Raw genomic sequence first — 14,544 nt, forward strand, 5'->3', positions numbered from 1 at the left:
TCCTCGTCTTATACTCTCCTGCTCCAACCTGTACACGTTCTACGTCGTTTACGATATACATCGTCATCCTGTTCAGTCTCGCCCGAAATCAGTGTTGCCGCCTTCGTGCGGACTTCCACGTTTCCACTTTCTAGGTGGGCGGGCACTCACAGGGGATGAAAGTGCTTGTTAACGTTAACATTAAACACTGATGTCATTCGGATAAGCACAGGTACTACGATCGCTCGCTCCGCTGATGCAGGCGACACGGTTAATGACTCGCATAAGACGGGGACCCTAGTTATCTCTACTTATCCACGCCCCTGGATTGCGCGTTGATGCATGATACCTTGAAGCACTGTTGCACAGGCTTGTGGAATGATTGGCGCCACATGGATCTTCTAGCGGCTTAGTCGAGAGGACATAGCGCCAATCGTCTCGACGTGTCACAGCGACCAGCAATGCGCCCTCTACTTCGCCCCATACCCTTGCCTTCAACTTCGCTGTTGGGGAATACAAGAAATGTCGAACAAGAGGAAGAACACGGGTGAACAAATCAAAGTCAAATTGCTACGCGTCGGTCATCGCCTTCGACAGCTCTGTCACCTCATCACGAATATCAGCGCGGTACACGTGCCGCTGAGCGCATAAAACGGCCAACGCGCCAATATGCAGACGAATCGCTCGACGCCACACTTACTCTCACCACGAGATAGCCAGACACGCGTACAGAATGCTACAAACGAATCCACAAGGAGCGTAACGCCCCCTCCGTCATTCACCACATTCAACAGTCCAGAAACGGGGAGCCGAAAAGCCTCCCGCTTGGCACGGGCAGTCGCGTCGGGCATGTCAAATGCAAAGTAATAAAAATAAGATAGAAGAAGGCAGAGTTACGTACTGTCCCCACCAACCTCAGCTGTCGTAGCTTCCACAAAGAGGAATGCACGCAAGTCGGGGCGCCCGCTGCAGTAGAACGGGTGGCGAGGCGAGGCAAGGCGTACTCGACACTTTTCTCGTCGTCACTGAACTGACCGTTTTCGTAGTCGTCGAACTGCCATCCGAGTCCTCCAGAGACAAGGTATCTCGAGGAAGCTGGGCACTGACGGGCTAACTGCAGTTGTGCGTGTGATAAACACGCGCACAGAAATCGCCAGCGAGGGAGGCGCGCGCTCGATGGCCCTGTCGAGCTGTTTCTCGACAGCTTTGATATACACAGAGGAGTGAGACGAGGGCATCGCTGTATCGATTTAGTATGTACAGTAAGTGCCCGCCAAAGACAAAAATGCTGCACCGACGTAAAAACACACAATCACGGCCCAGGGAAGGGGAACTACAAAGCCCCAGCGCCACAAACCACATCAAACACCTTGCAGCACCCTGGACCGGATCGGATGCAGCGCCGCAAGCACAGGACCATTGAGCGCGGCGATTCCAGAAAAGATGCGCGTCTTATTACCGTACCAACAAGCTCACATGTGATGACGTTGTTCTTCGTCCCCAGAGCAGCAAGAAGCGGGATTTGGCTGGCGGCCAGCATCTTCGAGCGCTTGCTGAAGTGCTTATAGCTGTGCTTGACCGTGCCGGCGCTTGCTATACGGAGGCGCTTTAGCACGCCGTAGCGCAATGGAGAGAGTTAGGGAGTATACTGTTGTTAATTGAGTATTTAGAAAGCAGCACGACGCATACCCCGAGCGCAAAAAGCTCTGCCACGTTGATGTTCAGAAGGCAGAACGAGCCGATCGTCGAGCAACGATGACTCGAAAGACGCTGAGTGCCGCCACGCGTACTCATTGGACTCTTGTATCATGGCGTGAGGACGGACAAGATGACTTGGCATGCTCAGCGTCATCTCGAGACGCTCGCGGATAAGCCTCGAGTGGATATGCACGTCCCAGTTGCACACCCCCATGGCGAAGACGAACGCCGCGAACAGCCACCAAAGCGCGAACGGGAAGACGTAGAGGTCAGCTTGGATAGGGCGGGCTTCTTCGTCACTTTGTGCATGTGTCGAGGATAACGAGGAAGAAAGGCGACAAAAGGCGGCAGTGAAAACTGTACACCACTTATGAGCGATAAGTCGCATTGACGTGTGGAGGCGCGCGAGACGGATTCGAGGGAGCAAAAGGTTCATTGAGTATATGACCCACGGTTGTTGTCACGCGCTCGTGGCGAGAAGCAAAAGCAAAGTAGCGCCCGAGGTTACACGGAGCAGACAATGTCCGTTACGCTGCTTCCTACCCTTGACAGAGATCGCACGACTCGTTAATGAGCGGATTGTCAAAGCGGCGTTGAGATGCTGGCAAACAAGGGTTGTCGTCTTGACGAGGACATGGTAGAAGGTCACTCACATAGGAGTAACTATTGAGCATTAGCTGACGCGCCGTGCAGCTACGATCGGTGCAGTGTCCTAGCGCGTCTCTGTCGCCACAAGGAAAAGGTGGGTCCGGGACTCGGCTCGCGTGTGTATTTTGACCTCGATCCGCGTATCCAAATGACCAGTGCTACCTGTTCTACGCGAAACAGATGGTCACGGACGTTTGGTTTTGCCCCCTGTGAGAGATGAAGTTATCTTTGTACGGTATTCACCCAAGGACAGGACTCTCACCATGTCGATGAATCACACACAAGGGCGGGTTGTGATGATGTGTGCACGGTGACGCTACATGGTGTGTTGAGGCACAGCTGATGATTTGAAAGAGTGAGGCTATGCATGGAAGAGTAGCGAGGTGAAGCCCAGAAAGACAAGAGTGAAGCCAAGAGAGCGGAAACATTAGTCTGTTGACATCTTTCCCACGATGGACCTTTCCCCTGAGCCTTTTTAAGGTTGTCCTCGCTATGGATGTCCAACGTTGGCAGTTCCCAGCAACAAATCAGGATGCAGATCCTCACAATAACAGCAACGATCCTGCGTATTTCTGGTGAAACAAACTCCCAAGCTCGGGGATTCCAGGCGACGGAATTCCATGCGAAGAAGCACAGCGGTAATTATATAAACCAGGGCTGCTATCCACGCGTAACTACTTTACCGAGTTCTGGAAACACTCCGTCGCTGCCATCTCTCGCTTCCACCTTTCGCTCTTCACTGTCGCCCGCGCCCACCGCCGTTTGGGGCTGTTTCATCCCGCAGTGCCCTTGACCCACCACACTCACTTGCGCAGTTCACAGCCTCCTCGCGACCTTGTCTCGCTCGACTCCGCGACTTCGACATCAGCTCTTGTTCTCTTTTCTCCTCCTCGAAAGACTCTAGCTCTCCTCCTCTGTCCAGGACGGAACCCACACTCACTCCTCATGTCCTCCACCACATGGCTCCGAAACCTCCCATGGCTAACACCACCAGGGCCAAAGAGCAAACCCCGCCTCCCAGACGACGAGTACGCGCTCCTGCCTTCTTCCTATCCCCCACGCCCCCTCTCCCCCACCTTCACCAACGACCACGAATACCGCTTCCGCCGCCGACGCACCTGCTCATTCAGACCGCACACCCTCTTCTCGCGCCAACGCCTCGGCCTCCGCCGCCTGCTCACCCTCGCCGCGCTCGCGTTCGCCTTGGTCGTCAGCGCCATCCTCGCACAGGGCATCCCGCCGAGCTTCAACGACGTCCGCGCGTACGAGGACAGGCTGCCGCAGCACCGACTGCCACGCCACGTATTTCCGCCGCACGCACACGATCATCATGCTCATGCTTCCGGCGGGAGTCCTGGGACGGAGGGTCAGGCGACGCGCTATATTCGCTTTCCGGGGTATCTGTGGGGACACGGGCTGAACAACGTTTTGCAGGAAGCGTGAGTCCGCCATCCCGTTCCGAATTTGTTTTCGTACTCACACTTTGTTCTGCCCGTCGCTAAAATCCGTCGCTTACCCACTCACACCCACCCACACCCCGCACACGTGCGCTCTCATGAACCTCGACACGCACACACACGCAGCCTCGTCCTCTCCCACCTCGCACACGCCTCGAACCTCTCCTACGTGTTCGAAGACTACACCTGGTCGCGCAGCCCGCTCCCCTGGACGCTGTACGATTTCGCGCTGCGCCCCACGCGCATCCCGCTCAACGCGTTCATCGCTGGGCCTACTGCGGGCGGGCCCCTGTCAGGCGACGTAGGCGACGACAGCGAGCGGCTCGGAGCGCCGAGGGCGGTGAGCGCGCGGTATTGGGAGGAGGTGTGCGGGGGCGGGGTGAAGGTTGGCGAGGGGTACGCAGAGGAAAGCGAAGATGGGGAGAGGGAGGTGGTGTGGGAGAGGGACGGTTTGAGAGCGCCGCAGACGAAGAAGATACGCGTGTTGACGTCCAAAGGTGCGCCAAGCGACGCAGACGGAGACGTGTTGCTCGCGTGGTGGCGCGATATGCTGTCCGGCGTGCAGGAGCAGTGCATCGAGGTGGACTCGAGCGAGCATGACCTGTTCGACCGCTTGTGAGTACCACCCGTACTTTGCTTAAAGACGCCTGTTGACCCCGCGTCCAGCCTCTTCGGCGGCCCGCGCTTCCTCCCCATTCTCGACGCGCTCCTCGCCTCGCCCATCCTCACGGCCTTCTCGTGGTCGCCCCTCGTGCACGCCGCGCTCCTGCGCAACGCCATGCTCCTCCACCCGTCCTCCCCGCCCGCGCTCTCCACCTCCATCCAACCGCATCTCTCCTCCCAGCTGTCCCTCCAAATTCCAACGCCCTCCGCACCCGCACCACCCCTCCCCTTCCTCCCCGGGCTCATCGCCATCCACCTCCGGCGCGGGGACTACACCCGGCACTGCCCCAATCTCGCGCTCTGGGGCGCAGACTACATGGGCACGAACCAGCACCCCTCCCTCCCCGACCGCTTCGCCCCGCCCGTCGGCCCGCCCGGGCTCGCGGGCGCGCTGCACAAGGACTGGGGCAGCGAGAGCGAGAAGGCGGAGCGGCGAGCGTATTATATGGCGCATTGTTTGCCGGATGACTCGGAGGTCGTGCGCCGGCTGCGGGAGGTGCGCGCGGAGTACCGCACGGGCGCGGGCGCGGGCGGGCGGGAGCTGAGCAGGGTGTATGTGCTCTCGAACGACGGGGCGTGGGCGCTGGAGGGGCTGCGCGGGATGCTGGAGGCGGACGGGTGGGCGGATGTGCTGGCGAGTCGGGATCTTGTGTTGGATGCGGAGCAGCGGTATGTGGATGTTGGTGTGGATATGGCGATTGCGGAGCGTGCGGAGGTGTTTGTTGGGAACGGGGTGAGTCTCTTCTTTCTTTGTCTTGCGGAGGGTGGAATCAATGGATTAATGTGTCTGCAGTTCTCGAGTCTGAGCTCGAATGTGGTGATGCTGCGCATGGCACGGGGTATGCCCGCCGAGAGCAACCGCTTCCTGTGAGCGACGGTTTGTGGTATAGACGGGGGAATCTAGAGAGGTGTGTGAGAAGGACTTTTGGAATGTGTAAAGACATCACTGGGACGATCACGGACATTTATCTATATTATAATTACGGTTTGGATAATCCTGGATTTAGAGATACCACGGGTTGCAGGATACATTACTATCGCTTTGGACTAAGTAGTTGGGCATGGACTTTGGTAGGATTTGTCGTTCGTTTAGTATACCACATAACATTGATTTCATCAGATTCGTTCGCGGAGTCTGAGCCGATACGGCTAAATGGTGGCGTAGGTTCACGGTGCTGCCTCGCAGACACAACCTGTCCCGACCGACATGGAGTGAGCGAGAACAGAGGTGGTGATGATGGTGGTACGAGGGAAAGGGCATACGAGCGTCTACGCAAAGCTTGTTGGCTGTGCCTCTGATGTTGGATTGCCGCCGACGCGGCCCAGCGAGGAAAGCGTCCGAGCGCCGAGCGGGTCTCCAGGCTCCAGCGCTGATGCTTGGCTCATATTGAGTTGCTCTGATCGTCATTCTGTCCGGTGATGGTGTCCTCCTTGACCTCGTTCGCAGCTCAAGTTCTGATACTTTGAAGGAACAAGGTTGGACCAAGGTCGGTCTGGTGGACAGGGGTTGCCCAAGTTGAGCGAAATGTGCCTGACTCCGGAGGCAATTCTGGGTCCGTTGAACGTCAACGTAAAATGTTCGCGGCTTCGATTGGACGTGAGCTGGGGTGAGAGCGGTGATGGTGGGTCGGTTTTCCCTTTCTAATTTCAGAAAGTAATTGCCGTGTTTCTTCAGAGAAACCTGTGAACCAAGAAATCCAATGTTTATTTAAATGCATCATTGTTATTTGAAATTAAAAAAAAATGAAAGTTCTATAATATTACTTTCTTTATTCCAAACTAGAAGGACATGTGCTTCCGCGTCCTCGACCTCGACGCGCCTTGCTCAAGATACGCGACGTTCTTCAAACACAACCTACATAATATGACCATCCCTTGAAGCAGAACCCAACCGGTATGTAGAGAGCTCCGAGGTACGAACGCCGTCTACTCCGCAGATGTCACTTGTCACCGCCAAGCAATCCTCTTGGCGAATCCGGGCGCTTGTCCGCATGCCCCAATGTCGTGTCAAGCCACGGCCTCGTTGCCCTGCCCCGACCCGCCCTCCTTTCCTCCCTTCTTCCCTTACATAAACCTCTAGACTTGCACTCTTCTTCTTCACACCCCGCATCGCTCACAAGACAAGACGCTCACCCACTGAGATGTCCAAGTTCTGGAAGGAGGAGCGCAAGGTCGAGGACAAGCTCGACAAGGACCTCGAGGAGTTCAAGGAAGAGTATGACAAGCAAGATGGCGACCGTCTCCCGGAGGGCGCGCCCCAGCCATCGTTCGAAGAAGGCTCGGGACACCACACCCCACCAGCTCCCCCGCCCATCGAAGAGCGCCCCACCGAGCAACCACCGGTCGACAGCGACAACGAGAAAACCCTTTCCCGCACAAAAACTCTCCCCAACCCCACCACCCGCACGTCCACCTACCGCTCCGACTTCGACGAGCGGCGCAAAAGCAAAGAAACCGAAAAGAAACAACCCCGCTCCGAAAGCCTCCCGATCTACAACTCCAACGGGCACCTCGTCACCAAGGGCATCCAGCCCGAAGGCGAGTCCGGGCGCGCCGGCTTCCACCCCATGCACTTCCTGCGCATCATCTTCCGCTCGGGCAACAAAGTCTCGTGCGCGGTCAACCTCCTGTGGCCCGCCGTACCCGCCGCGATCGCCGTGCACTTCGTGAGCACCGCGGGCGACAACCACGACTACCACCTCGCGACGTTCGTGCTCAACTACATCGCCATGGTCCCCGCTGCGAACACGATCGGCTTCGCGGGCCAGGAGCTCGCGCGGAAGCTGCCCAAGGTTATTGGTGTCGTGCTCGAGACGGTGTTGGGCGGGATCGTCGAGATTGTGCTGTTTATTGTGCTTATTAAGCAGGGCGCGGGCAAGATTCCGGTTATTAGGGCTGCTATTCTCGGTTCGGTGCTTGCGAATTTGCTGTTGTGTCTTGGGCTATGCTTTGTGGCGGGCGGGGCGAAGCGCGAGGAGCAGGAGTTCCATCCCGCTGTTAGTGAAGTTGGTAGCGGGCTGATGCTCGTTGCCGGAAGTGAGTGGCCGGGTTTTCACACTGAATTTAGCGACTGATGCTCACCAGTGGCCTTGGTCGTCCCCACGATCTTCGTGAGCGCTCTCTCTGCGGACAGCATACAGGGCGACTTTGCCTCGGAGACACTGAGCATCAGCCGCGGGACGTCGATCGTGCTCCTCATCGCCTTTTTCATGTGCGTCGCTTCTCCCCTCTCGTCGCCAACTCGACTACACTCGACTAACATGTTTCATCGTCTAGTTACATGTACTTCCAGCTGAAGACGCACCACGGCCTCTACGACGAGATCCTCGAGTACGACGAGCTCCGCGACAAGGACGCGCATAAGGACCGCGTGCGCCCGCACCTGACCCTGTTCGAGTCCATCGCCGCCCTCGTCATCTCGATCACCTGCGTCTCGATGATCGCCGTGTTCCTCGTCGAGGAGATCGACTTCATCGTCGAAGAGCGCCACGTCAAAGACGCGTACGTCCCCATCTCTCTCCCCTCCGACGCTCCTCTAACCCACCCGCCCACCCAGCTTCGTCGGCCTCATCCTCGTCCCGCTCGTCGAAAAAGCCGCAGAACACCTAACAGCCGTCGACGAAGCCTACGACGACCAGATGAACTTCGCCCTCTCGCACGTCCTCGGCGCATCCGTGCAGACCGTGCTCTTCAACACCCCCCTCGTCGTCATCATCGGGTGGGGCATCGGCGTGCCGATGGACCTCAACTTTGCGATATTCGACGCCGTCGTGCTCGTCCTCGCGATCCTCGTCGTCGGCAGCTTTCTGCGCGACGGGAAGAGTAATTATTTGGAGGGCGCGTTGTGTGTGCTTACGTATGTTATTATTGCGATTTGCGCGTTCTTCTATCCGAATCCGGATAATGCGGCGGGTGCGGCGGAGGTGGGAGGGGAGGCGGCGGGGGAGGCGGCGGCTGTTCTTGTGCGTGCGTTCAGCGGGTGAGCGGGTGTGGCTGTGACGGATAGATAGATCTAAAAGGATGGCATACGGACTGTTGCTTTTCGTCCGCGCTGGCGGGCCATACCAAAGGATATACATAATAGTACTACTCATACCTAACCATAACAGCGTGTTATCTCTCAGAACATTACTTGAAACTGAACCTTGTGGATCCATCGTCGGTTTGCCTTTTTTACCTGTCTGCGTCCAGGCTTCCTGGGCCCAGACGCGTTTCTTCAGCGCTTTCTCGGCGTTCTACAAACTGCAGAGGTCTAGATACGCAAGGTACATTTCAGTGGCGCTCACAGGCTCGAAATCAAAATGAGGGAGCCGAGGCCAGGATCAGCGCTCTTAACACACGGACTCTCTGTATCGCGTCAAGCGAGGATCAAAATCAGCTGGCGGCAGCATGATGGGATCCTCTCCTGGTGAGATATCCTTGTCTGATTGGTATACTCAACAGCATGCAACACAAGAAAGCGATCCATCCATCGTTGGCTTTCTTCACAACTGGCTTTGAAAGGTTCGGTATGGAAAACATACTGAATTCGACGATTCAACGAGGACGAACGAACGACCGGCCGTTTGTAGGCTGTCTAAGCGCTCGCGGAGTTCAAAACCGATGTCTTCGGAGATTGGCCCTGCGGACTTTCTCCGCGACTCGACTTCCAGCCCATCGTCAACATTTTTGGGGCGTCCCACCTAGACTGTATGGGAAGGCGAGTCATATGTGAGCTGCGTACTGCGTATCTTTCCATGAATACCGCTTTCTTTCCACCGTGTCTGCTACTATCCGTAGGCTTATCATGGTTAAGGTGCGTGATATCAGAGCTGATCGTCTCTACCCGTTGTTTTTCCGTGTCTGACGATAGATGAGCGCAGTAATTTGAGTTGTTAGATCTTGTTGTCACGAAGTTACACGCGGTTACGCAGCAGGACTAGACGCCATGCTGGAAGCAGCGGATGTACGCTCGCAGTTCTAAGCTGGTGGCTCGCAATCGACTTCGCATGCGCGGCAGCGGCGGTTAATGCGTCCCGTTCGATGGTGAGCGACGAAGCGTACTTTCTTCCATGATTTCTTTGTAATCCTATGGTCCATTCGTCTTCGCGGCCTCTTGTTTATAAACTGCGCCAACGAGGTGGTGTATAATCCGCGTGGTAATGGTATCTGCGCACGCTCCGCATTGGGGGGTGTCGCAGTCTTGTCGGCGACACACAAATGATGCGAAGCTGAACCTCGCCTTGAAACAGCTATAACATATATAAGTCAGTATCATAGCAGATCCCGTACTAACATCCTCGTTCCCCTTGAACTTAAACTCCAAGGCAAACCCTTTCAATCGTAGTGAAGATACGAGTCTGACAGCTTGTCACAGTTTTCGTAGGCATGTCGAATACGAACAAGCCTAATCCCACGAGTCCCACCCCGTCTTCATCTACTGTCTCGCTCATTCCATCGCATCAGAAGCGTGCACAAGACACCGCTTCCACAGGACAGAAGGATTACGCCGCCGCATTCGGCCAGTTGTCCTCAACCTACGGCTATGGCTCTCCAACGCCTCAGACTACCATTCCTACCTCCTACCAGCGCAGCCCGGGATCTGTGTCCAACACCACATCGCCTCAAGCGTCTACGACTGACTCCAAATCTAAGGCGGAACGCAAGTCCCTTTCCAGTCGCATTCTAAAGTCGCTTTCCCGGTCGTCGTCAAACCAAGCCAAGGCGGCGCATCGTGCTCAGTCGAGCGATTCGGCTGGAGAAGCCTCTGGCTCTGCTGGGGGAAACGCAACCAGCACGGCGGCGGCGGCCGCCGCCCCGTCAAGTTCCGGCGATCAGAGGGCGGACAGCGGGGTGAAAGGCACGGAGAAACAGGATGACGCAGCCACACGCAAGTCACCTTGAAGAATCGGGAGCCAAATGGTTCAGTCCACGCTTCACCTTCTACACATATACAAGCAATGGCTCACATACATCTTCAGCAGGGAAAACAGCCGTTGTCAGGAGAAATAGGTTTACACTGATTCTCTAGTTACTTTGTTTGATAAAACATTACTTCTATTGAATCTACAGTTTTCAGCGCTTGTCATATGCGTCGTCAATGATTCATGTTTGATTGGGTTTCTCTCATGCAGACATCGTTACTTGACATGAGTTTTCTCGCTATGGTAGGAAAGTCGGATACATAGTATTTGTCATGTCGGTTTGTAAGAGGGATGATCGCATCATGCGCAGTATGCAGTCGCTCCGTGCATTGTCTCTCGAAGCTTAATTGTGCCCCGGAAGACCGAAGACCTCAACGTGCTCGAAACGTGGCATCACTGTCGAGATGATAGTTAAGCGCTGCCCGACTCGGAGTGACTCGACGCTTTGAAATTCCGACCTTCTCGGACATCGGCCTCGGGGTCGAACAATGGACACCCGGGGTCCAGACCACGCCACATAATACTACGAACACTGCCCGTTCGTCAAAGCCAAAAAACAAAACAAGGACGGTATAGTGCTGTCCATTTCCTTCTCTCCCAACTTCAGATGATGAGTCATATCCAGGTTCTGAGTCGCAATGACTCACCCAGCTGCGGTACCGCAGCTGGTCGCAAGGGAGGGACCAGGGACACCGTAGCGGAGCGCAGCACAGCCTCCGCAGCCACCGCTTGGCGACAGCGTCAAACTGTGGGTCCTGCAATTTCCCCGGATCCGCGATGACTCTGTCAACCCTACTTCGGTGCCTGCCGATTACGAAAGCGTCATCGCAGCACAGAGACGCTCTCCGCTTTGTCTCTTGGATCTACATATAAAGAGGGACTGTCTACAGCATGTTCCAACACCAACACAAGCCCAACTACACTTCTAGCAGCCTCTTTATCACCCTTCGTCGCTCGCCATACCAACCACCGCTTCCCAAACCAATACTACCAGTACTCCGCTAGCCATGCCTTACGCTCCATCCTTTGCGTCTTCCACCCCTACACTCGTCGGTGCATCCCAGCCCAAATCCAAAGGCACCCCCGAGCGCGACTACGAGGCCGCCCTTGGTCAGCTCTCTGCGTCTTACGGCTACGGCTGCCATTTTCCTGCTCCCCAGCAAAGCACCACGACCGCATCATCGTCGTCATCGTCGTCTTCCTTCTGGAAATTCTGGAAGAAGTCCACGTCATCCTCCAAGCCAACCAAGTCAACCACCCCCACCTCCGTTGAGAAACGCACACACTACCCCCAGCCCCAGTACAAAGACTGCTCGGCCGCACTCGGCGACTTGATGAGCACGTACGGCGCTCCCGGAGGCTCTGCAGGTCCTGTGTCAAAGCACCCCAAGTAATCTCATATATCGGTTTTGGTCAGTCCTGCTATGTTGTTTCTTGACTTACCTTGGTGCTGACGCCTTGCCACAGATAAACCCATCAGTCCCGTACCCGGTACACCACCTCTGCCGCCCTCACTTTGATCTTCAAGGTCAGTAGCTGCGCAGCCTCTGATTAGGCCGCTTCCCCTCGTCCTCCCGTGCAAGAACGACGTCGACCATGGTGGAGCTAAAGGAAACACATTCGCCGGCGGGTACCTGCGCAACAGAGTCGCAGGGCTTGCCGGCACCGCAGAGATGGGAGGAAGGGCTTGGATGTGCTGTTCTCGCAAAGACTCCTCCGTTTCTTCTACCTATACTCAAACACTGAATTCATACCTTACCTGCAAGCCTTTTGTAGCCTCTAACAATGTGAATGTCATATGCCTTTATGTCTGTTCGTCTTACCGCCGTATGAGTGCGTGGGTTGGTCTAATAACTTCTTGGTACTCCGGATCCGACGCCGGAGCAGACTATGATATTCAGTTGAGTTTGACGGCACGTCTCACACATTTGCATTGGTACGTAACTGTGGTACGTTGACCCTACTTTTGCGAGAAAGTTTCGAGACGTAGAGAAGTTGTGCATTCTCGAGGGGTTGAACTCAAGTACGCTACATTCATCTCCAGCCAAGGTATCTACGCGTGCAGATTCCTAGTCCAAGTAAGGCAACCAATCGACCTGGATGCCTAATTCCCTTACAGACTCAGCCTCGTTCGCCACAAGGTCGCAATTCCGTCCGCAAACAACGTTCGCTATCCGACATTCCAGTTCGCGACGATGAATAGCACATTCCCGCAGAGCTTCGAGACTTGGACACCCGTCACCACCCCTAAAGCCTTTGATGACGATATTCTGGAGCTGTGGAGCCGGAAGCTGTTGATCCCTAGGCTCTAAAGTCGCGAAGGCTGCTCGGCTATCTTCCCGAGACACGTCGACAACCTCCAAAGTCTTCACGGAGTTGACGTGGAAGAATAACTCCTGCAGCGTGTTCGGGAAAAAGGCGCATGGGCCGATGTAAATGGACGTAACGGAAGACATGAGGAATGCCTCGGCGAAGTGTGTCACGACCTGGCCAGCACGAGCAGATACTGTTGAGTAGACCAGCTCGAAGCACGGAACGGCCTTGGTGCGACGACTCAACTCGAGAGAGCATTCGGTGGAAACCTTGTCATATGTGGCTATTGAAAAACTGGCAGAAAGCTGGCTAAATTTCGCGTGTACGACGTCCGCTGTGGTTCCGTCAAAGGTCAGATCGTTGGAGGCGCCAAGCGCGACGAGCCTGCGCAAGGTGCTTTGCATCGCGTCGTCATCGAGGGCAGATCCTATTTCTGAGGCGGTGACCTTGACCCGTGCGCATGTGCGATCGAAAACAAGGCGTGGTAGAAGAATAAGGCAAGTGTGGAAGTCAGCAAGGACTTCTACGTAGCGAAGGGTTGGGAGAGTGGCAATGACATCCGCATTGAAATCCGCGGGAAGCTTGGGGACGATTAAACTCAGATTCAACGTTTCTAGCTTGTGCATGCCATTCAGGGCGCGTAGCATCTCGGGAGCTTCTATGGAAAAGCAACGGATGGCGATTTCTAACTCTAGAGTAACAAGGTTCGGAGCAAAGGGTCGGATGCCCACCCAGTCAAAGGGGCTGAGGAAGCAGCGAATATGAATCCATTTGAGAAGGGGGCACTCAATTAGCTTGAGAGGGATTATTTGCAAGTTGATGCCGAAAGTGTTGACGAAGTGGATGGTTTCGAGGATAGGTGCAGAGCCAGCGGCAGTCATGAGAGACGCCATGTTCTCTACGGTTCCTTTTGCGATCCACATCTCGCGCGTACGAGGCATATTCTTGATCAGCTCATCGTAACCTTTGCTTCCGGGGTGTAGCTGCTCGAGATTGGCATGGACCTGTAATGGTACGGTACCTGATCTAACTAGACTCTCTTCTCCCCAGCGAGAGCATCCACGCTGGTGGCAATTGAGGCGATGACATAATAGGGTTGCCCAGAGGAATGGATGGGACAGAGCTGCGGATCGCCATTGACGGCATACGTGTGTGACTGGGATCCACGATGGAGGTCCGCAGGGTCGATGGTCCTTTTTTGGAAAGCCTAGGGCATCAAAGCCTAGCGGAGGAACACACTTGTTGAAGATCAGGAAGAGGACATCGTGATGGAGAGTGGTCGCCGGAGACGCAGGCATCTAAAGTTTCAAATTCACTAGATAATCATTATAATGGGCTGGTGATTGAGCCTTCTGAGGGTTTAGCAAAGTCGAACTCAGAATATGGACTGTTACGAGCTCATTGTGAGCTGTCGTCAACCAGTACTCGTGCTCAAAAGACGTACATCGCTGACCACTGCGAGGGTGACGGTGAGAGTTACAGCAGCTACGCCATACGGAGGGGTCCACCTAATTTCGGTCCATTCGGTCCATTCGGTCCATTCGGTCATAATCGGTCAAGTAGATTTATTACCATACTTGGACGGTCGCCTCCGAAGCACCTATGTCGCAAATTTAATAGTTCGATTGCAGCCATTTCCGATTTTGGTGCCTTGCAACCAGCCTGCAATTTAATTGAAGCGGGAACGCAGCGGAGGTCTCGCGGATTTTAGAGTATTTTTAGCGACTATGGTTGAGATTTTATTACGTCTAAGCTGCAAGCGGTTGCAACGCTCCTCAAAGTGGATTGCAATCGCCCGTGTCAGTTGCAATGTGCTTCTAATCATATAAAATACTATTAAATCATTCTGACTGAACAGTAATTGTGGTCGATTGCGACCGGCT

At 55.2% G+C, this 14,544-nt stretch overlaps 5 protein-coding genes across 5 annotated transcripts; 4 read left to right on the plus strand and 1 right to left on the minus strand.

Annotated features, from left to right (window-relative positions):
* Positions 1-2,978: 2,978 nt before the first annotated feature.
* On the plus strand, positions 2,979-5,385 carry CONPUDRAFT_112946 (uncharacterized protein). The gene is made up of 5 exons (XM_007776870.1): positions 2,979-3,764; positions 3,909-4,161; positions 4,255-4,397; positions 4,449-5,178; positions 5,239-5,385. The coding sequence occupies exons 1-5, from the start codon at positions 3,271-3,273 to the stop codon at positions 5,314-5,316; spliced, it is 1,698 nt and encodes a 565-aa protein (XP_007775060.1). The 5' UTR covers positions 2,979-3,270; the 3' UTR covers positions 5,317-5,385.
* A 1,498-nt stretch (positions 5,386-6,883) lies between these two features.
* CONPUDRAFT_112949 (uncharacterized protein) lies at positions 6,884-8,607 on the plus strand. The gene is made up of 4 exons (XM_007776871.1): positions 6,884-7,481; positions 7,530-7,656; positions 7,722-7,946; positions 8,002-8,607. The coding sequence occupies exons 1-4, from the start codon at positions 7,013-7,015 to the stop codon at positions 8,426-8,428; spliced, it is 1,248 nt and encodes a 415-aa protein (XP_007775061.1). The 5' UTR covers positions 6,884-7,012; the 3' UTR covers positions 8,429-8,607.
* A 698-nt stretch (positions 8,608-9,305) lies between these two features.
* CONPUDRAFT_169872 (uncharacterized protein) lies at positions 9,306-10,328 on the plus strand (the record flags this gene model as incomplete). Its single annotated transcript, XM_007776872.1, has 2 exons — positions 9,306-9,751; positions 9,802-10,328. The coding sequence occupies exon 2, from the start codon at positions 9,813-9,815 to the stop codon at positions 10,326-10,328; it is 516 nt and encodes a 171-aa protein (XP_007775062.1). The 5' UTR covers positions 9,306-9,751; positions 9,802-9,812.
* A 640-nt stretch (positions 10,329-10,968) lies between these two features.
* CONPUDRAFT_147551 (uncharacterized protein) lies at positions 10,969-12,100 on the plus strand. The gene is made up of 2 exons (XM_007776873.1): positions 10,969-11,760; positions 11,816-12,100. Exon 1 carries the CDS (start codon positions 11,356-11,358, stop codon positions 11,740-11,742), a length of 387 nt encoding a protein of 128 aa, XP_007775063.1. The 5' UTR covers positions 10,969-11,355; the 3' UTR covers positions 11,743-11,760; positions 11,816-12,100.
* Positions 12,101-12,417: 317 nt separating this feature from the next.
* On the minus strand, positions 12,418-13,918 carry CONPUDRAFT_147552 (uncharacterized protein; the record flags this gene model as incomplete). Its single annotated transcript, XM_007776874.1, has 1 exon — positions 12,418-13,918. The coding sequence occupies exon 1, from the start codon at positions 13,600-13,602 to the stop codon at positions 12,418-12,420; it is 1,185 nt and encodes a 394-aa protein (XP_007775064.1). The 5' UTR covers positions 13,603-13,918.
* Between the last annotated feature and the right edge of the window lie 626 nt (positions 13,919-14,544).

The sequence above is a fragment of the Coniophora puteana genome (assembly GCF_000271625.1).
Source record: "Coniophora puteana RWD-64-598 SS2 unplaced genomic scaffold CONPUscaffold_18, whole genome shotgun sequence".
Lineage (NCBI taxonomy): Eukaryota > Fungi > Basidiomycota > Agaricomycetes > Boletales > Coniophoraceae > Coniophora > Coniophora puteana.